The sequence below is a fragment of the Bufo gargarizans genome, chromosome 7 (genome assembly GCF_014858855.1).
Source record: "Bufo gargarizans isolate SCDJY-AF-19 chromosome 7, ASM1485885v1, whole genome shotgun sequence".
Classification (NCBI taxonomy): domain Eukaryota; kingdom Metazoa; phylum Chordata; class Amphibia; order Anura; family Bufonidae; genus Bufo; species Bufo gargarizans.
The window spans coordinates 72,231,675-72,259,221 of record NC_058086.1 but is presented as its reverse complement, the minus strand read 5'-3'; the positions used below and the strand labels follow the sequence as shown (position 1 = coordinate 72,259,221).

General features: G+C 44.0%; 1 protein-coding gene across 3 annotated transcripts in view; it reads left to right on the top strand.

The window, feature by feature from the left end:
- VGLL4 (vestigial like family member 4) overlaps positions 1–17,274 on the top strand; it is a 102,109-nt gene extending 84,835 nt beyond the window's left edge. For all 3 annotated transcript variants that reach the window (XM_044301429.1, XM_044301427.1, XM_044301428.1), the window contains 3 exons: positions 9,388–9,607; positions 12,405–12,528; positions 12,990–17,274. In XM_044301429.1, coding sequence (XP_044157364.1) covers positions 9,388–9,607; positions 12,405–12,528; positions 12,990–13,258 — 613 coding nt within the window. In that variant the 3' untranslated portion in view covers positions 13,259–17,274. The remainder of the gene's footprint in view (positions 1–9,387; positions 9,608–12,404; positions 12,529–12,989) is intronic.
- The last annotated feature ends 10,273 nt before the right edge of the window (positions 17,275–27,547 follow it).

Here is a 27,547-nt window from a genome sequence, read left to right as displayed (position 1 = left end):
CAGTGTTATTCACAGACTGGGCCGGCAGTCTGCAGCCCAGGAATGTGTTACAAATTGGCTAGCCAGAGCTCAAGGTAGCGAAACAATAAGGGCTCAGAACCAAGAGAGTCAGCCGTATTTAGATTTTGTGCTTTTACGCAACTGTTGACATTCCTCCGCCATGTGTCTCTGTCCAAGGAAACAAGAAATGGGCGAGAAGAGGGTTAATGGAACAGTAACTCTTTACTACTACATTGCACAGCACTTGGGGACCCTTTTATTATTTTGTCTCCATTCTTTTGCACCAGTTTTTCCTAATACACATGCAGCGGGGTCCTGGCACCTCTCTATATAATCATATTTCCCTTTGCGTTATCCATGCATATTTTTTATTTTATTAGTTTTTAAACATTTTGTTCTCTGCAGTGTTCTCATAGGCACAGTGGAGACTATAGTAGTACCCCCACACACACCTAACCCACACACCAGCCTCCTTAACAAGCTGGTTATGGTTTTGTCCTCGGCAGTGGAAGTATCGGCACAGTGGAGCCTATAGTAGTACCCACACACACACCAGCCTCCTGAACAAGCTGGTTATGGTTTTGTCCTCAGCAGTGGAAGTATCGGCACAGTGGAGCCTATAGTAGTACCCACCCACACCTCACCCACACACCAGCTTCCTTAACAAGCTGGTTATGGTTTTGTCCTCGGCAGTGGAAGTATCGGCACAGTGGAGCCTATAGTAGTACCCACCCACACACCAGCCTCCTGAACAAGCTGGTTATGGTTTTGTCCTCGGCAGTGGAAGTATCGGCACAGTGGAGCCTATAGTAGTACCCACCCACACCTCACCCACACACCAGCTTCCTTAACAAGCTGGTTATGGTTTTGTTCTCGGCAGTGGGATCATTAGCACAGTGGAGATTTTATTAGTACCCCTCTCCACACCAACCTCCTTAGCCAGCTATTTATGGCTTTGTTATTGGCAGTGGGCTCATTGGCACAGTGGAAACTGTAGTAGTACCCCCACCAACCGTCTTAGCCACCTGCTTATGGTTTTGTTCCCAGCAGTGGGCTCATAGGCACAGCGGAGACCATAGAAGTACGCCCCATCCTTAGCCATCTTGTTATGGTTTTGTTCTCGACAGTACGTTCATAGGCACAGTAGAGACTATAGTAGTAACCCCCCTCCCCCCAACCTTCTTAGCCAGCTGGTTATGCCCACCTTTCCCGCAGGCAAGGCATTTTCAAAGCGCCCGCTGGCATGTCCATTTGATTTACGATAGTTAGCATTGCGTCCCTCCACCGCACATTATATTCGTGAACTTACCCTATGTAGCGAGCGCGCCCTACAAATAATAATGTAGGTATTTGGGATCATTCCGTTTTTGCTTCCAAGTTGCGTGTGAGCCGATGTTCTTTTGATCATTTTACCCAATGACTGCAGCAGGTAAATATGAATTTTGCCATATGCTGCAGCTGAGAAGTACCGGTATTTTATTACAGAGAATGGAACGGGGCCTTTGCCACCCTATACCCTTAGCTCGACACAGCTCTATTTTTGTATTCGCCTGCTTTATATTTAGCACCCTGTCGTTTAGTCTTTTTTTTTTTTTTTTTTTTCCTGGCCTAAAAATATTTCATGTGATATGACACGGACAATGTCTCCTTGCCAGTATTTATGTGGTGTCGTATGAACGCATCGTAGGGAACCTCTTCATTTTACAGGCGTTTATAGGCAACATAGCTGTATAATCTTTTCCCATGTTTTGTATGCGTTTGTCAGACCCATGCAAATTTAAGGCCAGTCTTACTTTAATTGCATGAAGCCAGAGGCAATTTTGCAACTGTTGAGTTTCCTTAATTCTCCCGGGCGTCCGTCACAATCCAGCACAAGTGAATGTGAAAAATTTCCCACGTACATTGGTTCTTGTTTTGTTCTGTTGGAGTGTGCGTGTTGGAAGTCGCAGAAAATGCACCTTCATCCCATCTTTATGTTGCATAAAGATATGTTTTTATCAACCCTAATGCAAGAATATTGAATATGTATCTATGTAGCATATCTTTTGTACATTGCTGATATAGTTTCACATTACTTTCCCTGGTTACCCACTTTTGATCCATTGGGTCATCCCACTAAAACATTGATTTGACGTCCGCAAATATAACCAATGCCTCATAATATCCCTGTTGATAAGGCATTAATATGTCAGGATTTCCCATCTACCTCCTCCATTCCCAAATTTTTATATAATTAGACTTTTCTGTAAAAAAAATTTTTTAACAGGCATGTGAGCAATGTAGTTTTATAGGTTATTTTTTGTTTCTTCACAGATTTTCATGTCTTTGTTATAAGACACCCATCCCCAGTGCTTTATTTTGATGCATAGCTCATTTCTGATTCCTGTGTCGCAGCTCTGCAGACACAAGACAAGCACTAATGAAGCACTGTCACTTTAAATAGAGGTCTGAGGCCTGACCTGCAGTTGTGTGGTTTTCTTGTTTGTCAGACTGGAGCCATTTTCTCATTTTCACAGTTCAACTGAAAACAAAGGGCCCCTTATCCTTCCCAAACGCTCTGCTTTTAGGGCTGACATCAGCCTTTTCCCAGCAGGCAGTGTTGCAAAATTAAGAGTCCTCTCTCAGATCAGGGACTAGGTCACGCACCCTTTTCTGCTGGCAGTTCCCTGCGTGCCGTGTCTGCCAAGAACAACAGTGGCAACAAAGCCCATCTCCACTTCTATGCCCCAATACTGTACGGGAGACTTGTGCCTCTAGGGTTGTTGTACAGTGAGCCTACAGATGTGTGCAAAACCATATGACCTCCTCACTCATTTCCTTGTCTCTAAGATTTTTCTGTTACAAGTAAAGCTGTGTCTAAAGTCGCAGGTGGACGCCACTGCACATCCAGAGGTTTGGACTCTAGAAAAGAGCAAAAAGATTTTCCTGGCTGGAAATTCTGGTCTTTGTCCAATGCCGTATTTATGTGTCGGGCGATGCTAAAACATGTCACCTGATGTCTCGGCGTACAACAGAAGAAGAAGCTGAATGCACAGCCGGAGTTCTTCCTCTGGTTACAAATGTTCGGATGAGTCCTGATTAATAAATATAAGAAAAAAGTCAGTGCTGTATAAATGATAGGAAATACTGTAAGTCATCAAACATTTTTCAAAAAGTAAGAAAAATTGTTTTCAAGATTAGACGGGCTAAAGAAAGCCGGCGAGAAATAAATCTCTTCTATCACTTCTGCATGTACTGTGATGTGAATTCAGATATGGCTGTATCTCGGAAAGTGAGATGGAGCCTTATGTGTCAAACCTTTCTTGAAAGGAGTCAGAATTCAGGATTTGTGTGATTTATCAGGACAAGACCCGTTTTCCTTGAAGACTGTTTTCATGTATGGAACTGACGATTATTATTTTTTTTTTTTTTTTTAGGACCGATGTACTGCTTGGTATGCCAAACAGGATTGGACATGTGCTCCATCTGCCTTGGCAAGGTGCACGGCTGTTGGTGACTAGGCTTCAATCTACTGAACAGGGCCAGATTGCACCTCAGCTTGTTACTGCCAATTTTTTCAACAGTATAGAGGCAGAGGACTTTTCTAAAATCAGTCATATGGTGCATGACTGCAATGTAATTCCCTTTGTGATGAGGTCTAGAAACTATTTGCAGGTGCCAACATTCATATAGTGTACTAAAAGGGGTTATGCGATCCTGTAAACACCCCCAAAATGACCGGATACAGAACATACCTGGTCCCTGAATCTTGCGCCCAACAGATCCCTGTCCCTGCACGGCCGCCACTGAATCTTGTGATCTGCATATGATGGGGAGACGTAGCGGCAGCCGTGCAGGGATTCAGAGGGACGCAGGCATCGGGTAAGTATGTTCTGTCTGAGGGACCCAGGCATTTCGGGGGATGTTTACAGGATCAGATAATTATTCACTAGACATAAAAAGGGTATAAACATCTTTTCAACCATGTTTGGTTGCGAAAGTCAAGCACCTGAGGGTGGAATGAAGCACCTTCCCATCGTTTTGTTTCTACAGCTATCATAAAGTCAATGGGTCTCCATGGTAACAGATGACAAACCCTGAATAGTTTACTCCTACAGTCACATTTTCTTCCATTTGTCCTCTGCTTTATTAGAATGTATGTTTTGTAAGATGTACAAAACGGATAGAAGGGAGCCTGGCGAGGCTGGCACAATCAGACTATACAGGGTTTGCTTGTTGTCTTTTACCATAGACTAATTGAGGCTATTTAAAAATGGCTGTGATAGTGTATATAGCTTTTTAACCCAGTTAGAAGCACCCAGCAGTGCCCGCACCAATCCGTTTTGCACACCTGCAGCACTGTTATGTAGGTATAGCTACACCATTGTCTTAAAGGGATTGCCTGGTTTCTAAAAGAAACCAGATAATCCTAAGGATCTACCTGTCACAAAGAACTGGCAAGTACTTACCTGACAGATCCCTCACTGCTTCTCCAGTTCTCCCGGCTGGGATCTCTTTACCTGGCCGCAGTGGTGACATCACGTTGACAACATGTTTCCACTGCAGCCAATCACTGGTATCAGTGGTTAGTGATTGGCGTCAGCAGTCATGTGTTGTTGACGTGACAATGGAGCTCCACCAGGAGAACCTGAGCGGTACTTACAAGTTCTTTATTGAAGGTGGATCTCGAGGGTTGTCCGGTTGCTTCCTGAAACCGGACAACCCCTTTGAAGAATGAAGCTCCATATTGTCAGGAAAGAGAGAGAACAGACCAAAGAAAGAAAAATGAATAACCAGAATATCAAAAAAATTTAAGCTGATTTTATTTTTCACTTCATAAATCTTGTATCTAGCACCGTAAGACAACGCTGTCATTCCTCCAGGCAGTTTGTTTGTGCGCTGTAGTTGAGCCCAGTAACCTTCAGCACATTGTCAATATTTCATGCTGAATTGCTGGTAATGGCCTAACACTCGCCTACTCCTAATGTTTTGGATGTGTATAATACCCTGAACGAACCATGAGAAACCAGGTTTGGAAAGGATAGGGGGGGGGGGGGGGAAGGAAAATTACCTTCTCTGGAATTGGAGGAACCTGCATTCAGGCTGTAATGAAAGAGTCTCATAAATTGAAGTTTTCATTTAGCACATTTCCCAGATGTTTCCTGAGCTTCGTCACATGTAACGTTTACTAGAAAGTTGGACTCCTGGGAAGATGGTTGTTGTGGAGACTGTTGCTACAGACATTCATTCTTGGGAAAGTTTTGGAACGGCTTCCGCTTCGCTCTCTACTTTTAATAAATTAGACTTGCACGCACTAGAAGGAATGAACAGAAATCTGGCTGTAATAAAGAGAAATGTATACGGGGACTTGCGTTTAGTCTTTCAGAGTCTATTAGCCAAAGCAAATAGTTTTGGTGCTTCTTGGCTCAACATCCTTTTGAGCAGGAGGATCCCCCTAAAATGATGGGGTTGTAACTGTAGGAGGCGCAGGTAGATGATTTCACCAGCTTGAGAAGACTCAGGACCAGGACTTATAGGACACTCCTCTGAAGTTGTCTTCAACCTGAATTTACAGACTGGATCTAATCCACTAGTGTGGATACCTTCCATGTGCATTCCGGTTTTCTCACTCCCATCAATAGAAAGGGCTATTCTCATCCACAACACGGACAAGAATAGAACACTTTTTCTATAAGTGGTGGAATGGCCGCACGTACCTGCAAATGATGTGGATGTGTCCATGGCCCCATAGAAATGCATGGGGTCAGTGTGATAATACCACAAGATTAAAAGGTTTCAATGCATTTTGTGTATCAATCTCTGTTTGCTGTCAGTGAGCAGAAACATTTATTTGCATTCAGTGCAGAAAACCCGTCCTGTTTGTAGCCCACTGATGCTGATGACCTTCCCCCCAGATTTTTGTGTGGCTGCCATGTAGTGTCTGCCTTCTATTGTTTTTAATGGGGTCCAGCGGGAAGGCCGTAGTTCCTATGCCGGAACAGCCTGCTGGTGTTCTCTGCCGCAGATGTGAAAGTAGCTGCAAGCAGGTGAACAGCATTTAAAGTGAACAACGGTGACAGAACCCGCCATGGTATAAATCTGCCCAGTGAACGGCCTCCTCAGGGGTTGTTGCACAAAGTTGCATACTCGGTGGCTGACAGCCTGTACGAGTGTGCATACAGAGGTATTTGTCAGTCACCGAAAGGACCGCCTACTGGACACCAAGCATAGACAGAACAGAGATTTGCTTGACTAAATGACAAGTTAGACTGGATCTTTACTCAAAAACTATAGATCAATCTGCTCAGCGCCTCCTGCTCTATAACATGTGGCGGCAGATTGCACTGCGTTTTGTTGCAAGTAAAAAAAAAAAATAATCCATCCATGCTGATTCCCTGCTGCTCCCATCTAGTTCCTGGATTCCTATTGTGTCCCTGTGGACACAAGAAATATGACCGTTCAGCCGACTGCTGTCTACAGGGCTGACCCACTTTGGCCAGTGAGCAGTCACATGACGAGAGGGACATGGGAAGCATTGGAAAGGGATCAACATGGAATCGTGACCTGGACTACATCATAAACCTCAACATCTTGAAGCTGACCTCCATAGTTCTTTACAAAATACATAGTTTTTCAATTATTGGCACATTTCTACTTGTGCTTGTGGTGTATATCTGTGGAAAATCTTTGCACTCCTAACATAAATAGCTTCTCAGTTTTTTTTTTTTTTGTTTTTTTTTTTAAATATAGGATAGGTAGAAGCAGTTATGGGCATATAACTATAGATTTTGGATAATTGGATGATGAAAGGACTGATGACACAAGGGCCCTTTTACATAAGCTGACAATCGGGGAAATGTTCTAGAAGAGATGTTCCTAGGGCCACTCGTTCCTGAGAATTGCTCTGTGTAAAAGTGCCGTTGATCACCTGAGCAAAGAGCAAACACTTGTTTGTAGGTTGAAGGCATCGTTGATGTGGACACCTAAATCACATTTCTGGGTAGCAGAACATGCTGGCTAAACAGGGATCTGCTGACCAAAAAATAATAAATTTGGGGGCGAGCTTTAATCTTCTCTAACTAGCATGCAATTATTAGGAACGAGCAGTTTGTTCCTGATAATTGCCTGCTCGGTCAACCTGTGTAAAGGGCCTTTAGAAGCAGCAAATCCAATGTTTGTGTTTGCTCATATCGTTCACTTTTATGTTAATTTGGCCCACATGTAGAGAGCTGTATTACAGCTCCCATACACGTCTGAGATCTTGCTGTACATCCGTATACTGGCTTCATGTTCCAACAGACGATATATTATAGAGCAGCATGAAAATATCTCCATACTACGGTGAGGCGTAGCGGCTCCTCATGATGGCTAACGAAGTGCCCACAACTCCATAGTATGTGTTCCACATAAGGCCTTAAGGCGTTGTTTCTGCTCCTAGAGGATCAGTTTTTTACGGCCTTTGTCGCCTCCCTCCAAGTCCTGATTGACGTGGCCAGGCAGCGCTCGCATCTGTCTGCCAGCCCTGTGCTATGGTGAAATCTCGTGCCATTCAGTGCAGAATACTGAACGGTGCGAGATTTAACCAGAGCACAGTGCTGGCAGACAGATGCGAGCGCTGCCTGGCCCTGTCCTTTAGGACTTGGAGGGAGGCGACAAAGGCGGGAGAACGAAGCCCCTGGGAGCAGGAACAACGCCCCCCTGATCCTAGAGGCTAATTAGCATATTATAACAGTTAGATTTCTTGCATAACGGGGGCATAGATAAAAGTAGGAATAGGCTACCGGTAGTTAGGTTTAGCTAAGGTTAGCACATCGCTAATGTCGGCTAGCTTAATAGGGTTAAATCTGGTGACAGAAACCCTTTTAATTATTTTTCATGTGTCATGAACAGTCAGAGATCGCCTATAATTTAATTGGGGGGGGGGAAGTAATTTTAACAGCTACGGATTTCCCTTCCTTTTCTCAAAAGTAAGGGTTAAACATAAAAACCTTGTGTATCACTGATGGTGAAGTCTCAACTGCTCCTCCATCCTGTTATGAGGCATTGGAGGAGACTTTTACTTTGACATGGTGCTCACCAGCCCATTTGTGCAGAGCGGAGAGCTTGCCAAGTTTGTGAGGCCCAAGGCTCTCTGGTGGGAGGACGCTGGGTTGTCTCCATGCTCTTTGGCAATGATTAAAGTGAGGTTAGTATTATAAAAAAGCCTTTTATTTCATTCCCTTATCCTATATTCATTTTTTTTTTTTATTTTTTTTATTTCATCCCAGATGGCAATTTCATATTCTCATCTGCAGTTAATTTAAACCGTGAGACAGCAAACTGAGATTAGTGTCCTGTTTATATGGGAGTAACTTGTACAGCAGCAAACCTGGTAACATATTCGTATCTTAAAGGGATTTTTCAACTTTAAGGAAAAAAAAAAAATTGTGACCGGATATAAAAAAAAAAGAGACTAAAAAACTCAGCGGTCATGTGCCACTTTGGGACACATCACCACTAAATGGATGAAGTTGGGAAGGAGTCTTGTGCACATGATCAGAACTGGTGGGTTTGGCCAACTTTTGTTAGCTTGGTCAGCTTAGTTTCCATGGAGCCGTGCTCGCCAAACGAAGGTCTAAATTTCCAATATTTCCTAGGCTTGGACTAAGATCTGACCAGATTTTTTTGGTTAAGATGGAAATTTGCTATCGTCACAATAGGCTTATCGTTGGAGGACATTTAGATTGCCCATACACACATAGTCAGCCGAACCTGCCAATTTCAGCTGGACCAACTGGCTAGTATGTATGAGGGGGGACCAGACTTGCCACTGACACCAAATGTCTGGGGAAATAAGGATCGGCACGTTGGATCCTAACACTCCCAGTCCTTTGTTTCCATGGAAGATGAGCCACGGCCAAAGGAGTCTGGCAGAGGATTATTCCCCGCACCCCGTTGAAATAATCATGTCTGCTCAGCTGAAAATGTAAGAATAATGGATTTGTCCCAAATGAGGGTTACAGCAAACCTTTCACTGTAAAAATGCAGGCATGTTATAAAGCAGGAGATGCAGAGCAGATTAATATATTGTATATTTGTGGGGGAAAAATTCTGTAAAACCTGTCATATATTTATTTAAATCTCTGCTCATTCTTGGGAGTCCAGTGGGCGGTACTACTCGCTAATTGACAGCTTTCCCTAAGGGAGTGTACATGCAGAGATGGCTGTCAATCACTCAGTAGGACTGCCCACTGGACTCCTGAGTGAGTCACTGAGGGTCCAACATCTTAGCAACTGTTCCTGAGCCTGGTATTACAAGTCATACAGCTGAGCCTATGTAAACACTAAAGAAGCACCTATGGATCCACCTACTATTTGTAGTATTTTAATTGAGGACTTCATGTATAATTTTTTTTTCTCTCTCTGTAGAACCAAGGGTTTTAATGGAGATTACAGAAAAGATCCACGGGACCGAAGTCGCAGCCCAATAGAAAGAGCAGCAGCTCCCACGATGGGTTTACATGCAAGTCATATGTATTCTTCAATTCCACCTGTCAGTATGGATCAACCTCTGGCACTCACCAAAAACAGCGACCTGTCCAGAAGTTTGGGATTGACACAAAGTATGAGCCCCGTGGAACGACAGCAGGTAATAAACTTCTCCGTTTTCATACTCTTTAGGTTTTCCGATGTGACGTGCTTTCAGCCATATGCTTCTCCATTAGTGGTGTAATTAATGCACATTGTGGCACAGGGACCTAAGGAGATGTGGACCATCGGACTGTACCCCTTGGAGCCCACCAAAACTAACGGAACGGTAGGTTGAGCATGCTCATTGCCACTCTATTATCCCTGCGGGCATTGCAAAGCTAGCCAAGTGTAGCCTGCAGCTATGTCTGAAACCCCCATAGAGATGACTGGAGTGGCAGTTTGCATGGCCGGCCTGATGCTCAGTTCATTTTGGAGGGGTTACAGGGTCCCCATTCTTGTGATCTGTGGGGGTCCCTGCAGTAGGAACACCAATGATCTAACAGTTATCCCCTATCCTGTGGCTAACAGATAACCTGTAACAATAGGAATACCCCTTTTATATATAAATAAATACTTGTCTTAATGGTGTAGGAGGAATGTATTGTACCCCTGGAATTTGTACAGTAATGTTGGATATCTAAGACAATGGTGGTCTCTTGTGATATATAACTAATACATAGTAAGGCTAGGTTTACATCTGCAGTGGAGGTTTTGGCAACAAAAAAAGACCTAATAAAACTTAATGCAGATTTATGGAGTCCATCAGAATACTGGTATTCTTGCCTGATCTGCCATTTCTGGTATTCTCTTCCTTATACATCCATTTGAACTTAGCCTAAATCACTTTTATGCTTACTGTACAGTCAAGACGTTTCCTCAGACACAGGAATGGCATTAAGAAGACTGTTTAATACATGCCTCTCTCCAGGGGGCTGACTGGGAAAAAGAAAATACAATACATGTTGTAGGTGGGTCCAAACTGACAGAAGGCATCACCATTCCATGTAGGCAGGGGCCGGCAATACTGTAGTGCAGAACAAGATACCGCCCCAGCAGAACCAAATACTACTAAATACTTCCGTGCGTGCCACAGTATGAAACCATAATTGTCCTGTGGGCGGTGATACAGTTGAATTTAGGAAGGGCCTACAGCCACCGGCCAGAAGCACAAGTGCCTGATGCTCCTACGATAATAAATGATGAGAGCATCAGATCTTTATGTACCTGCCTGGTGGCCATTAGAAGTGCTTAGGTGGCCCCCGGGAAATTTCCCTGTAGGGTCTATGGCCAGTCCGCCCCTCCCTCTATCTCTGGGGACTGCTTGTCTGGCATTACATGAACAGCCTATTGGTTTCAGTGTGCTGTGTTTGCCTGTTGGTGGCACTTCATGATGCAGATTATAGTTGATCCCTTGGGTTCTCAGCAATGAGAGGACGTTCAAACGAAAATGAAATTGCAAAAAGTGGCCCAAACCCTTTTAAGACGTGTCTCACAACACTGCACATCGGTTTATATGGAGAAGGTGATCTACTATTAGTAAAGTACACTGAATGCATTTGCCCTTTAAACTGCTAGATGTTTAGAAGACTCATAACCTCTGAATACAATGGTACCAGGTGTCTTCCAGGCGCATTTTCCATTGCACAATCTTTACTTGGAACGTGCGCCTGAGATGTTTTGCCGAGTTGTTTTTTTTCTCGTATAAGGAGCGCAGTGAAATGGACTTGGTGTTTTAGGGATTAGGGCTCTATATTTAGCTTGCACCATTAGGCAGAGAAAACAGTCCTGGTATGTTTTCTGATTAAATCACATTTCTATTAAAGAAAGTTGGGATTACAGTAAGCGCTGGCAGTTTTATCAGGAAACGTGTTCCGTGGATCACAGCCATGGTACGGTCCTATCGAACGTGGGGTTAGTTTTCCTATAGTTCTCCATGTTCTGACGTGTAGGGAAGAGAAGCATCGTGCAGGGCAACTGAATGCATACTGTATGAATGCATCCATATTGATGAAAGTATAAGAAATCGGGAATTTGTAAAGGGATTTTCCAGGGTCCGACTATTGATTGCCATCAATAACAGATCGGTGAGGGATGACTCTTGGCGACCCCACCGATCAGCCTTGGACCCCTCATTCTTTACATTGTCTACCTTTCTAGTGGTGGTGTGGCGTATTGCAGCTTTGTCCTATTCAGTTAAACAGACCGATGTAAACAATAGAGACCCCATTTATCTGATACAGATTTGCCATCTATATTCTAATCTTGGGAAAACCCCTTTAAAATGCATCTGTCAGCAGATTTGTCCCTATGACACTGGCTGACCTGTTACATTTGCAATTGGCAGCTGAAGACATCTGTGTTAGTCCCATGTTCATATGTGTCCTCATTATTGAGATTTTTTTTTTAATATATGCAAATGAGCCTATAGGAGCAACGGGGGCGTTGCCGCTACACCTAGAGGCTCTGCTCTCTCTGCAACCGCCGTGGCCTCTCTAAAGTGATTGACAGATCCAGGCTTGATGACATTTTCGGTGCCTGGCCCTGTTAGTCAAAGTGCAGATGGCGCAGCAGCTGCAGAGAGAGCAGAGCTTCTAGATGTAATGATAACGCCCCAGTTGCTCCTAGAGGCTAATTTTCATATAGTAACACATAATTTTTCTCACCAAAAAGATCACATATGAACATGGGACAAACACAGCTTCAGCTGCCAAGTGCACATACAACAGGTCAGCCAGTGTCATAGATACAAATCTGCTGACAGATGCCCTTTAATGTTCAAGATCAGTACTTTACCTGTATATAGAAAGCAGTCCTGTCACTGAGTGGTGATTTTACCACTATCCCATGAGTTTGCATACTTTAATGAACTATGACAAAACTGATGCAAGTTAATATTTCTCTTCTCTTCATCCTAGAACCGACCATCAGTGATCACATGTGCTCCACCAAGCAACCGGAACTGCAACCTCTCTCACTGCCCAGTTGTCCATAGCGGTTGTGTTTCGGCAGTCCCGGCAAACTTCAGACGACCATCAAACAGTAAGATGTTTTTAGTGTTTTTCTTTTTTTTATTGTCCTACTTTGGCCTTCTTCTGAGTTTCTGATTTACCTTCTGTACTTTAAAAGTACTAATTGTCAGTAGAAAGTTAGTGCCTCATTGTATTAAGAGTATTAAAATATATCATAGTTTATCAACTATAATAATATTTAGGGGGGGGGGGGGGTCATGAATGAATACTATTTCATTTTATTTTGCACGTTTAGTGAACTACAGGTGGAGTTTCTTGAGCACCTTGCAAAATATTGCTTGGAATGGAACAACTTTTTTTTAGTGCCATATTTTCCCCATTTTCCTTTTATAACCTGATACTTGTACCTGGTTGAGTTTCACAAAGCATTTTGTTTTGCTAACTCTGCGAACAATATATTATATATTAAAACTAGAACATTGAAACCAATCCTACTTCTTGTTCTTCACACCTTTTGCTTTTTCCATCCAGCTTCAACTGCTTGTGATCCTGTGGTAGAAGAACATTTTCGCCGGAGTCTCGGCAAGAATTACAAAGAACCCGAGCCAGTAGCAAACTCTGTGTCCATCACTGGCTCGGTGGATGATCATTTTGCCAAGGCGCTAGGGGAGACCTGGCTCCAGATCAAAGCGGCCAAGGATGGAGTGTCCAGCAGCCCCGAATCTGCTTCTCGAAGAGGCCAATCTTCTCCTTCCTCTCACATGGTCAACCATAATCACTCCCCGTCTGTACTGTCATAGAGGCAATCTCTATGAGATCAGGAGCAGCTGCTTTCACTGGGCTTTGAAAAAAAAAAATGCTAAAGATTAGTGTCAGGGGAAGGGGAGTTATTGTTTCTTTTGTGTACTTGCTTGGCACAAAGTGGATGGCCTCTAAAAAAAAACCTTTTAGCAAGAACTATTGTCCTTTTGCATTGTAATGTAGCAACCTAATTTCCTGCCTCTGTTACCAAAGAACCTCTAATGGAAGCCTGCTACCCACTGACTGACCCAACACAAAACCCACTCACTGTTGCATCACACCAATTGGTTGATCCAAATGCTTTTTGCTTACCAGCTTCTAGAAATCGCGCGCTTTGTGCCTTTTTTTTTTTTTTTTTTACTTATGTTGTATTTTTCTTTTGAGTTGTATCTTTGTGTATATACTTGAAAAGAACTGTCATGTCTGATTTGCACTATTAAGAGAGGATTAAGACTTTGAGATGCTGAAATTCAGAAGGCAACCTGTTCAGATGTATGGATTGAGAAGTCATCTGTTGATGCAAACATTTTTTGTGGGCTGAACCAACAGAAGCTTTGGCTAAATGTGTCCATACACATTAGATCCATTAATAATGGGGGCTCCTGATTATCTTCCCATAACAAATAAAGACGGAGCCTATTAGACTTCAAAGTGTCCACTTCTTTTTTTGTACAGGGAGATAAGCAGCTGCCTGAGAGGTCTGGTTAGGACTTGTCTCCCTTTCCATATTGAACATGTATATTTATGGGGCGGTCAGGAGACATGGCTTTAGCCAACCGCTCTACTTTGTGTCTGGCCAGCTTTAGGGAACTTTGTACACTGAGTCCTATCTGTGGGCAGCAAACTGTGGGGCAGGGGGAGCTGAGCAGATTGATGTATAGTTTTCAGTATAACTTGTATTTATTCATTTAAATCCCTGCTCATTCTATGCTTAGTCGTGTGGGCATCCTACTTACTGACTGACTGCTCTCTACAATGAAGGCTTTCAGTCACTGAGCCACTGGACTCCTAATTTATTCATTTAAATGAATAACTAGAAGTCATATAAAACAATATATATATCAATCTGCTCATATCTTCTTGCTTATATGATGCTGGCGGATCAGATCCCATGTTCCACGTGACAGATTCCCTTTAAGATTGCCTCCAAAACTGCCCAGTGTGGACCTGGCCAGAGATGCCTCTAGTTCCATGTGAATTGTCGGCAGCATTCTGTATATTGGCTTAGCTCTCAAAATGTGTACAGACCGATAGTTCAACTTACTGGATGACGTAATTTAAAAGGATCCCGTCACTATGAAAATGCTTCCCAATTTATCGGCATCATCTTACAGAGCAGGATGAGCTGAGCAGATTGATTTATATAGGTTTGTTGGAAAACATTTTAAACCCCTGTTCTTTATGGGCTTAAGAGTCCACTTATTGGTAGCTTTCCCTATATCGGCATGCTCACAGAGACAGCGGTCAGTCACTGGTTAAGATCTTCTACTGGACTCCAAAATATAGAGGGGGCAGGGATTCCCACAACTATAGATCAATCTGCTCAGCTCCTCCTGCTCTAGAACCTGCTGCCTGCAGATTGGACTGCATGTTCAGCGTGACGGGTTCCCTCTGGGATTTGGTAGGTCTGGAACAGAGCGTACAGATCAGACTTTTGTTGTCTTCTGCACCTGGTCGGCAAGTCTTTCAGAAGTCCCGACACCAGGAGTCTGTGGTTTTCAGGTATAGAGGTCTGAGAGTAATAGTGCATTGCGTGCATTCTTCATGATAAAATAGCTGGTAACTATTAATTTCAAGACAAGATCAGAATACTTATTATTCTCCTCAGATTTAGTTTATTTTTTATCAGTATAGTCCTCTGACATACTTACTGCTGGTACAGTTGTACTCGTGTAATATTTTATTTGCGGTAACCAGCTAGAGCCTCCGGACAGGCGTTGGTAAATCGGTTTAATTAATTCTGATGTGTGGTACAGGATGCTGTGTGTCTCTGGTAAGCAATTGCTAAGGTTGCTCCTGTTTCGTGTGTTATGTCTTTCAGTTTGACGGTCAAAAAAAAAACAACATTAGATTATAATCCCCCTCCCCCATATTTTTCCATATCTGTTGAATTGATGCTTCTGGAGTGAGTTGAAAGCTTTGTTCAAGTTTGCGCCACATAAGTACATTCCTTTTTTTTCTTTCTTTATGGCAAAATCCGTTTTATTTCGCTAGCTGTAAATTTGCTCGAAAACCTAAAAAGGATTAAATAACCCAATTTTTTTTAAATAACTTGCTCAGCTTTAATTCCCCCCCCCCCCCCTATTTTTTAACATCCATACATTCCAGCCTCCCAGTGAAAACGTAAGGACTTTACATATATAAGTATATATATATATTTCAAATAATACACATATTACTGTTTTATCTTCACAGTGCAGGAGTGAATCTATTGGTAGAGAAGTTTAGTTAGTCATGGGCTCCGTTCAGCGGTGTGTGTGGCCCCCCCCCCTGCCCTTGTCACAAGCTGCTCCATTTAATTGTATATCCTATGTTGTCACCATGCAGGCGGCATACATTCAATATTAGCCCGAATTCAGACATTTCACTACTATGTTATTGGGTAGCCTATGCTTTAGCGTCTGCCGTTCAATGTAGAAAGAAAATGAAAAGAAAAAAAAACACAAACTTTTAAAAGAACACTTTTTTTATATAGGTAACTTTAAGACCATCGTTACGCTGTGCGTAAAGAATGTACAGAAAAATTTGTAGGTATTTTTTTGAAGAACAATTAATTTGTTAATGATATGTAGCTATTTAATTTGCCCTTTCTTTAATTGTAATCCTACCGTTCAGTTATTTTTTTGGGAATAAAAAAGTTGATCTTTTTTTTTTTTTTTTTTTGGATGTGCAGGTACACTTGTATTCTATAGAAACGCTGCATTACTATTGGATAGCCACTAGCATGTATTTGCTCCAGTCTACTGAGTGATACGGAGGTGGACTCTGTGCAAGTGAACACATTGCTGTTTGTTATCCTGGACGTAGGTTTAAAAATAAAATAAAATCATGGAAGACCCTTGGACTTGGTGGGATTTTCTCCTTTTTTTTTTTTTTTTTTTTGTGTAAGTGTCCTGGGTATGAAGGCAATCTGGTCACTGCAGCCATGCAGAAAATGTGACTCTCATAACAATCTCATATTTGTGTGTGTGTATATATACCGTATATATTTGAGGGAGGGTTTTCGTATTTCACGTGACTCTGTTGCCCTATCTGAGATAGGTGCGTCGTATGCAGCACAGGCGGTCAAACCTATACACTTAAAGAAACAGAAGCACTCAGCTGACAACCTTGTTATTGTGTCGTTTAACCCATGATGCATTATTGTATAGCCGTGCGCAGGTCTCTATGTAATATCTGACTGCACATTGTGTCGGTTGGTCTAGTATTAACTATTGGTAATGTATTGTGTAATGTCGCTGGTTCTAATACACGTCTACCTTGTATGTGTAATAATACACACCTATAGTGACCACCCTAGCCTTTAATTTTTGGGGGAAAAGTTGAGGGGGTTATTCTTTTTGGGAACATCACTAGATGTCAGACCACTGAGAGCAGTGGGTCCAGATCCTCCATTAGATGAACAATCTGGCCATGACCTCTGATTGTCTCCCGTGCTGCATAGAGGCAGCCATCTTGTGTTTGACATCGCTGAAAAATTAACGATAACAAAATTCCAGCCTTTCACCAATTTTGAGGAGGAACAAAAGAAAAAAAAAATTTGGGCTCTAAGATCAATGTGTACTTGAAACCAGCGATAAGACAAAAATAAATCTGAAAATGTCTGCATCCCCGGAAAGGAACAATCCACAGGACATTTTTCAACATTTCCATGTTTGTAAATCTGTAATATAGCGTTCTGTTTTGGCCTTGTTTCGTCTGATTGGTAACTGAAAAAAAAAGTTTGGCAGGCCATCTTTTTTTTTTTTGTACTTAAAAGTAGCCTTAAAGAACAATAAAGTGCTCTTAAACCGCACCGTGTGTTTGTATGTTTCTTTCCTGTTGTTATTGTGTGATGCTTCCCCTGGGAAACAACTGGATTTGGTCAGAACATCCACTCCTGTGAGCTCATCACTTGGTACTTGGGTTCTCTCTTATGGCCCTTTTACACTGGTCCAGGATTGGGCAAGCAATTCGGAATGAATGTTTATACTAGGGATGCGCGAACTTCAAATTCGGGTTCGGGTTGGGGTATATGCTGAATTGCATTATGGATTTAGTTACCACGGACCATAACGCAATTCCATGACTGAATGCATAACAGAGTGCCGTTATTCATTCCGTCATAATAGAAGTCTATGGCCATCATAACGGATCTGTCCGGTTTTCATTATGCTGGAATCCTCTCCTGCATAACAGAAACCGGACGAATCCGTTATGCAGGTTATAGACTTCTATTATGACGGAATGCCTCTAAAGGCATACCTTTGTGCATTCCATCATGGAATTGCATTATGGTCCATAATGCAATTTAGCATATACCCGAACACGAACTTCAAAATATGAATTTCGCTCATCCCTAGTTTATACCTTTCCATGGTGAGTTGCCGTCTCATATTTATGTGCATCGTATATCCTAGGGTGAGTAACACTGGGAGAGTTATTTGTAGAGAAGGATTTGGGTGTCCTTGCAGATTGATATTCTATACTGTTATTTAATCAGCTGCTTCTAAGGCTAGCAGTATACTGTCATGTATTAAGCGAGGGATGGACTATATATAATATTACCATTTTATAATGCTTTGGTGCGGCCTCATCTGGAATATGCAGTTCAGTTCCGGGCACCAGTCTATAGAAAGGATGCTCTGGAGCTGGGAAAAGTACAAAGGAGAGCGACTAAACTGATAAAGGGCATGGAGGGTCTTGGGTACGAGGAAAGATACAAAGAATTCAATTTATTTAGTCTTGGTAAGGGGAGACATGATTAACCTATTTAAATATATAAATGGGCAGTACAAAAAATATGATAAGCTGTTCCATGTAAAATCTCCTCAAATGACAAAGGGCCACTGCCTCCATCTAGAGACTAAAAACTTCAGTCTCCAGAAGCGTCAAGGCTTCTTTACTGTAAAAACTGTAAATCTTTTAAATAGTCACCTCCGGACATGGTCACAGCAGGAACAGTAGGTCGTTTTAGGCCTCTTTCACACTTGCGTTGTCCGGATCCGTCGTGTACTCCATTTGCCGGAAGTACCCGCCGGATCCGTAACACCGCAAGTGAACTGAAAGCATTTGAAGACTGATCAGTCTTCAAAATGCGTTCAGTGTTACTATGGCAGCCAGGACGCTATTAAAGTCCTGGTTGCCATAGTAGGAGCGGGGAGCAGTATACTAACCGCCTCGTGCGGCTCCCGGGGCGCTCCAGAATGACGTCAGAGCGCCCCATGCGCATGGATGACGTGATCCATGCGATCACGTCATCCATGCGCGTGGGGCGCTCCAGAATGACGTCAGAGCGCCCCATGCGCATGGATGACGTGATCCATGTGATCACGTCATCCATGCGCGTGGGGCGCCCTGACGTCACTCTGGAGCGCCCCGGGAGCCGCACGGACGGTAAGTATACTGCTCCCCCGCTCCCCACTACACTTTACCATGGCTGCCAGGACGCTAAAGTCCTGTTTGCCATGGTAACCATTCAGAAAAAGCTAAACATCGGATCCGGTAATGCGCCGAAACAACGTTTAGCTCAAGGCCGGATCCGGATTAATGCCTTTCAAAGAGCATTAATTCCGGATCCGGCCTTGCGTCAAGTGTTCAGGATTTTTGGCCAGAGCAAAAAGCGCAGCATGCTGCGGTATTTTCCCTGGCCAAAAAATGTTCCGGTCCTGAACTGAAGACATCCTGATGCATCCTGAACGGATTTCTCTCCATTCAGAATGCATTAGGATAATCCTGATCAGGATTCTTCCGGCATAGAGCCCCGACGACGGAACTCTATGCCGGAAAAGAAATACGCAAGTGTGAAAGAGCCCTTACAATGGGCTCAGATGAATTCTTAAAAGTAAATGACAATGATTATGAAAATGGGTAAAAGTCTGTGTCTCACTCCCCTTTTCTAAAATTCACATCCCCACTTATCCCTTGGTTGAACTTGATGGGACTTATGTGTTTTGTTTTTTTTATAACCTTATTATGTGAAATCCATAGCACTGTACGTACTGTACAAATCTCATCCACATGCAGTGTACAAAAATGCTGCAGGTTCTCCTCCGCAGATTTCACCCTTTGCAGTGGAGAGAGGGTGACATCCACTGCCATTTGCGTGACAAGAACTGCACGTAATTCATGCAGTTCTTGCTGTGGAACTGCAGAAAAAATGCAGCTGACATATTTCAGGTATACGTATGGACAAAGCCTCAAGCGCCAAGGTGATCTCAGTCGGGCAGGACCTACTCTAAAGCTACCTATGCCATTGGGCAGGAGAGCAGACCCTGCACATACAGTGTGCTCCTACTTGTTACCTCTGTGTGCAGTCAAGCATCCAATGAGAGTGAGAGCAAGCACAGCTGTCTGTAGTATATACTTAGAGGAGTGGCACCTTCAAGTCTGAATGCGCTCCTATTTTACCCTGGGAGTAGCATATTTCTTTGTGTACTTTTTGCCCTGCCTATCACACAGGCGACCTTGATTAGGTGGTACATATAGCTGTGTGCTCCCCTAGGGCTGTTTCACACGAGCGAATCCATTGCGGGAATCGTTCTCAGTGTATGAGTGTGATCCTCTGCTCTGGACTTGCAGGAGCGCACGGCCTTATCAGGATTTATAATGCTATGTGTCTCTGCATGGCCTTTTTTTCCACAGAATCATAGTGACAAAGTTGGTCAAGCAGAGGCACATAGCATTATAAATCATGATAATGCTGTGCGCTCCTGCAAGTCCAGAGCAGAAGATCACACTCGCACACGGAGCATGATTCTCGCAATGGACTCGCTTGTGTGAAACAGCCCTTACACTCATTGGTTGCTTGATGCACACAGAGGTAAAAAGTAGCAGCACAGTAAAAGTGCAGGGTCTGCTCTCCTGAATGTCAAAGGCCCAATGGCCTAGGTAGGTTTAGAGTAGATCCCGCCAGTCTGAGATCACTTTGTCGTTGGTAGGCGGGCACAGATGTTTTGATTAAAATGTATTGGCTGATTATTCTCAGATTTTATCATATCCGAATGAAGGCTTAGTCTATATATTATATTTGCAGCTACTGTTAGTGAATTATTTTTAGTGATTTATATTTTAGCCTCAAACTTTTTGGATGAGATTAGTAAGGGGGGGTCTGCTTTTTCCAGAAACAGACCCACACTTGCAAATGGGTTGTTTCTATAATTGTAGTTCCGCCTCATTCAAAGCGGCTTTCCTGCGTTTGACCGTTATCACCTGTCCACAGGTGATGAATGTGATGTCTGATAGAAGCAGATCCCAAGCCCACCGTTTCTCCTCACTGTATGACTGCAATGAGGAGGCAGCCCCGTAGACTATCGCTGCATTCAATCTCTTTATTGCAGTTGAGCGGTCATGTAGAAAGAGGGTCAGGACCCTTATTCTGAGTCTGGATCTTTACCAAATTAGTTTATCTACCCAACACCAACAGACCACTTAACAGAGTCTACAAATTTCCGTTAACTGCTGGTCCACTTAAACTTTGCCTTTTAATATGACATATTTGAAATAAATAAGAAAGTTGCCTAATTATGGTGGCCTATACTGCCTGCCAGTGGTGGATTATAATAAGGATGTTTGGGTCAGCAGCCCGGGGCCGACCTGAATGCCCACATACTGCGGTGGGGCACAGAAGCACATAGTTCCCTGCCCCGCCGCCTATCACCACAATAGGCTTCAGGCCTAGTAAGCCTGAGGCCTATGTAGTAGTAAAAGGCCAGCGCAGGTGTGCGTGATGACATTAAGCGCGCGCCTGTACTGGGGCGCAGGGCTTTGATGTATGCACGCCTGCCTCACCATCACGGACACAGGTAAGTATTAGCCATTAGTATTTTTTTTTTTGTGTGCCAACTTTGGGGGGGGGGGGGGGGGCCAGAGCAGGTCATATTACTGCAGGACAGTGGGGGAAAATGATTATATGGGGCAAATTACTTAATAGAGGCAGTGTGGGGGCAAATTACTACATGGGGGGGCAATGTGGTGGACATTACTATATGGGGCAATGTGGGGGACGTTGCTATTGGGGAGGCACTGTAGGGGCCTTTCTATTACAGGACATATTAGGGGACATTATTTTTGGGTACACTATTAAGGTATTACCTGGAGCACAATATAGGATGTAATTATTACTGGGGCACTCTAATAGGGACTTTATAACTGCTGTAGACACTATATGGATCTTTGGGATAGTTTATCAAACTGGTATAAAATAGAACTGGCTTAGTTGCCCATATTAACCAATCAGATCTCGCCTTTCATTTTTGATAGCTCCTTTGTAAAATGAAAGGTGGAATCTGGTTGCTATGAGTAACTTAGCTAGTTTTACTTTACACCAGTTTGATAAATAACCCCATTATGTCTACTGGGGTCACTATTTTTTTTATCTGTATAATACCTGGGACATTGGGGAGCACAGCATTGGGAGTGGCAGCAGGATAACTTTGTTGGGACATTGAGAAATCTATTGTGTCTGTGTAACAAACTCTGTAGAGACGAGATGCAGCTGAAAGAATTTGTCATGGTGGTCTGGGTCAGACGCAGGAGAAGAGGAAAGAGAAGGTCTACATGACAGGAGATGTCACTGGATGTTAGAGGTATGTGGTGCTGTATTCTCCTCAAAGTCTTTTGTATTATAATCCTATGCATTTTAAATTTGGCAAATTTGTAACAGCCCAGATAACCGTGATAACTTTCTGTGTACAGATAACTTAGTAGATGTTCCCTGCAGTCCTATGTAACACCCCACATAACATCTGTACTCAGAGTTATGAGATGGTAGAGGTATGATTCCTGGCACCCCTGCCAATCCGCTGTTTGAGGAGACCGCGATGTTCCAGTGAGCGCCGCAGCCTCTTTGCTCCTTACCAAGCACAGCGCTGTCCATTTGATAGCACTGTGCTTGGTATTGAAGCTCAGACCCAATCACTCAGATGGGACAGAGCTGCACCTAGACCATGTGAAGGATGAATGTGACGTCATATGGCCTAGGAAGAGACTGTGGCGCTCACGAAGCACCGCAGCCTCTTCATACAGAACTAAAATGGAGGGAGGGGCCCGAGTTGGGTAGACAGCCCGGGCCTATCATGCTGCCTGCAATAAGCTATACTATTCTGACCAAAATTAGTGAAATTGTATTAATCACAAGGGGAAGAACATTGAAAGGCGGCATACATACTGTTGGCTGAACCAGCATGATTTGCTGCTACAACAGTGTCATCAGGGGGGCCCTGCACAGCAGAGTATGAATGACTGGGGGACACAAGATCTGCTCCTCTTCCCTGTGAGGTATAGCTTGGTGTAGCAGCATAGGCCTCAAATACAGTAATATAGCCAAGTGCATGTGAGAGAATAGAACACCAGGGATGTTTTAAATACTTTGCACTTTACGGCATGTAGGACACACCATATTAATTGATTTTAAATGTCATATTAACAGCTACGTTTTGGTGGTGGTTCCCAGCAATCAGACATTTATCATCTATTTAGCACTTTCACACAGTCAGTATTTGATGAGTATTTCTCATCAATATATGCGAGCCAAAAACCAGGACATAAATCATAGGAAATAAAGAGCTGCATGGACATGACCACGTGACCACAGCCCAGAATGGAACATAAGTGAGCAATAAAGGTAAACAAAATACATTACAAAAGTACGGCCTGCCTTCATAAATGGCCATCATGTTAGGGTTAAGGGTTGCCCATTTTTGGACACTTCACTCTTCATAATAGAGTGTTGGCAGAAAATAGAACTATTCTGAAAGGGCGATTCAGAGAAAACAATCCCAGGTCTATTTATATCGGCTCACAAATTCAGCTTTTCTTTTGGGTCGTTTATTTATAACATTCCCAACAAAACCTTCTTTCACGCAGCCTCTGAACACGTTAAAAATCCCTATGAGCCCCTCTGACGTGGGACTATAACAAAGGTCTATTCAGTTTCCTCTATTTATTAATATTCCAGCCACTTACTGTATAATGTACCAATGACTAATATCACACAAACACTTCGCATCCTGAAATGTAACTACTAAGGCTACTTTCACACTAGCGTTCGGGTTTCCGTTCGTGAGCTCCGTTTGAAGGAGCTCACGAGCGGACCCGAACGCAGCCGTCCAGCCCTGATGCAGTCTGAATGGAGGCGGATCCGCTCAGACTGCATCAGTCTGGCGGCGTTCAGCCTCCGCTCCGCTCGCCTCCGCACGGACAGGCGGACAGCTGAACGCTGCTTGCAGCGTTCGGGTGTCCGCCTGGCCGTTCGGAGGCGTGCGGATCCGTCCAGACTTTCAATGTAAGTCAATGGGGACGGATCCGTTTGAAGATGCCACAATGTGGCTCAATCTTCAAGCGGATCCGTCCCCCATTGACTTTACATTGAAAGTCTGGACGGATCCGTCCCAGACTATTTTCACACTTAGCTTTTTTTTGCTAATATAATGCAGACGGATCCGTTCTGAACGGAGCCTCCGTCTGCATTATTATGAGCGGATCCGTTCAGAACGGATCCGCCCGAACGCTAGTGTGAAAGTAGCCTTATTAGAACCACACGTCATAAAAATACACTCTATCCTGTGGTCATATCATTTATGGCTTTGGTGGACAAATACAAGTACCAGGAAAGCAGCATAGAAATGAGGTAATAACATGGGAGCAACAGTTTTTTTTCCTCCACAATCTCAACAAATACGACTATAGTCCATGGACCTACCACAATGTGTCCACCCTCAAAAGACAAATTTAAAACCCCCGCCCCCAGGTCCTGCTAAGCCACTCCCCCGATCCAGTTAGGCCAAGCCCCCTTCCACTGCTCAGCCGACAGGGATTGAAAAAATGAAGGTAAAAATCTACTTCTGTCAGCTGCAAGGTTGGGAGGTGACTTTCTCTCTGCAGCTCACATTTAGATAGCACAGTGCTGCTGTCTTAGAGTGAGTTGTTCAAAAGGACACGCCCAAATCCAGTTATGCCACACCCTCTCCCACTTCTCAGCCGACAGGGATTGAAAAAATTAAGTTAAAAATCTATTTCTGTCAGCTGCAGGGGTGGGAGGGAGGGTGACTTTTTTCCTGCAGCTCACACTCAGACAGCACAGTGCTGTCTCAGAGTGAGCTGTTTAAAAGGGCATCCTTGTGTCCGTCAATGCCCTGCACCAGATGGAGGACAGAGAGTCTGAAAGCTGGACTGTCCGGCCTAAAACTGGACCTCTGGCCACCCTAGGGGCAGGCTGCTGTGGAGGTCACAGTTAAGGGGATGGTACGCTATGGAGGTTAGTGTTAAGGGGCAAAATGCTGTAACGGCCACTGTTAAGGGGGTGGGCACCTTTGGAGATCTCTGTCAAGGGGCTGGAGTGCTATCAAACTCACTGTGAAGAATGCTGTAAAAGGTCAAGGTTAAGGGGGTGGGCTGCTGTGGAGGTCACATTTTAAAGGATGGGGCACTGTGGGAGAAGGGGTCAGTGTTAAGGGATGGGGGGCTGTGGAGGTCACTGTTAAGGGGGCGGGGTGCTGTAGATGTCACTGTTATAGTGGATTTATAGTGGATAGTGTTGAAATCTTTTTACGACACACACAAACATTAAATTAAATTAAATTAAATATACCCGAGCGAAGCCGGGTCCTTCAGCTAGTGCAATATAAGCTACAAGCATGTTATAGAGCAGGAGCTGAGCAGATTGATATATAATTGTATGGGAAAAGATTCAGTAAGGCTACTTTCACACTAGCGGCAGGACGGATCCGTCCTGCCGCTATTTTGCCGTGCCGCGTGGACCGCCGCTCCGTCCCCATTGAGCTGTATGTCCGACTTTTTAGTCTGGCAGTCTCTCACTGTGTACTGCGCCGGAGCTCCGCCCCCGTCCTCATTATAGTCAATGGGAACGGAGTGGCAGGACGGATCCGACAGGGTGAACAGCCTGTCGGATCTGTCCTGCCGCTAGTGTGAAAGTACCCTAAAACGTGTTTTATTCATTTATATCCCTGCTCATTCTGGGCTTTAAAGTCCAGGAGTCAGTCCTATCAGTGATTGACAGCTACCTCTGTATACACAGTCACAGAGGATAAAGCAATAGAAGTGAAAACTGAATATTTTCCCATAAAACTATACAATCTGCTCAGCTCCTCCTGCTCTATAACATGCTGCCTGCAGCTCAGACACCATGTTCATCGTGACAGTTTCCCTTTAAGGAAGCTGCCTGGGAATTTACAAAGCCTTCACGGAAACAAAGGGATTTATAAAAAACAAAGGGCTCATGCACATGACCGTATGTATTTTGCGGCTGACAAAAAATGGATCTGCAAAAGAATACAGAGACGTCCGTGTGCATTCCGTATTTTGCAGAATGGAACAGCTGGCCCCTAGTAGAACAGTACTATCCTTGTCCGTAATGCGGACTTCCGTTTTTTTTTTTTTGCGGGCCCATACAGTCCCCAAATAAAAACGGAACAGACAGGGAAAGAAAATACATTTGATTGCATTAGCCCTAAAGCTTTACTCACCTTCTACAGTTCTCTCCGTCTCAGAGCTGTGGGTTTGGCCCCAGGGGCGTCCAATCCCTGGTGGATTGGAAGTGATGATGATCGTTCCGTTACAACGAGGATTGGACCTGCAGTGCCGGAATGCCGGGACCTCAGGCGAGCAAAGCTTTATTCTTTGTTTTATAATCCTACTTCCGTACAGAGTTGGTGCTCAGGCGCCTCTGGCCTCTTATATACCACCCATGACAAACACAAGGGGGTACAATCACTAATTAGGTCTAAAATGTAGACCACATAAACTAGGGTAGATGGCCTGAAGATGCACCAAATTTGTCACAGTGGCTCATGCTGGATGATAAATTTGGTACATGGCTAGACGCTTTTTGTCTTATTTTGTGCCAAAATTTGGATAAAAATGTTGTCAACGTTTTTTGTTCCATCCTATCCTCTGGATAGGTGATCAGTATCTGATCGATGGGGGTCTGACACTTGGGACCCCTACCTATCAGCTGTTAGAGAAGACACCAGAGCTCCTGTGAGCGCCACATTCTTCTCCATGCTTACCAAGCACAGCACATTTGTACAGCTGCTGTGCCCTTCCCCTACCTGCCCGCCCCTTTACCGCCTTTGCCATGCCCACAATTTTAGACCTGGCGTGAACAGGGAGAAGTCGCAGATCGCGCTAATTTAGGCATATTTCAGAATAATAAATGACCCCCATAGTCTCTTCAGTTCCTTATTACAGAGCTGTACAGCCATAAACCCTCCGAGAAGTACTGGTTCTAACAAAATTTCTCCGCAATATGCCATTTCTCTAGATAATTTTATCATCATTTACACCAAAAACGGTGCAAATGGTGACTGAAAGCTACGCCAGCAGCAAGCTAGAGAAGATTTTATTCTGGTGCATGTGCCATGGGAGGCACATAGTTTATGCCTCCTCCAGCAGTGCAGGGCCCTTCAAGATGATGTAGCACACATCACTCTTGAAAAATCAGGTCCATATTCTCCCCACAGATAAGAGGTCAATGCCTCCAACAGTCCCAAATGTACTGGGTTTATCCTGAATTTTCAGAGACAATCCCAGCAAATTTGGCTTGCCAGCTCAAAAATGGGTAGAATTTATACAAACCTGCACAAATGTTGGGTGTTCCCTGCCAGGTGTGGGCCCAGTGACGGGTCTTAAAGGGGTTTATCTGGGAGAAGGTATGGATGCTCTATCCTCAGATTTCAGATCTGATGGGGACCGACACCCAGGGCTCCGCCAATCAGCTGTCAGTAGAGGCCGGGCACTCTGTGAGCACTGCAGCCTCTTTCTAGTCCAGTGGTGTCACCGTACATCAGTCACGTGGCCTACTTGCAGCTCAGCCCCATTCAAGTCAATAGGGCTGAGCTGCATTACCAAGCACTGCCGCTATACAATGTACAGGACTGTGCTTGGTAAGCTGCCGGAAGGCCACAGCGCTCACCAGGGCTCCGGTTAGTGCCGCAGTTTACTTAAACAGCTCGGTGGGGGTGCCGGGACTTGGACTCCCTCCAATGTGATAATGATGGCCTATCCTGAGGATAGAAAAGAAGTATTGTGGAGTCGCACTCACCACAACTTGTGGTCATCCGGAATGCAAC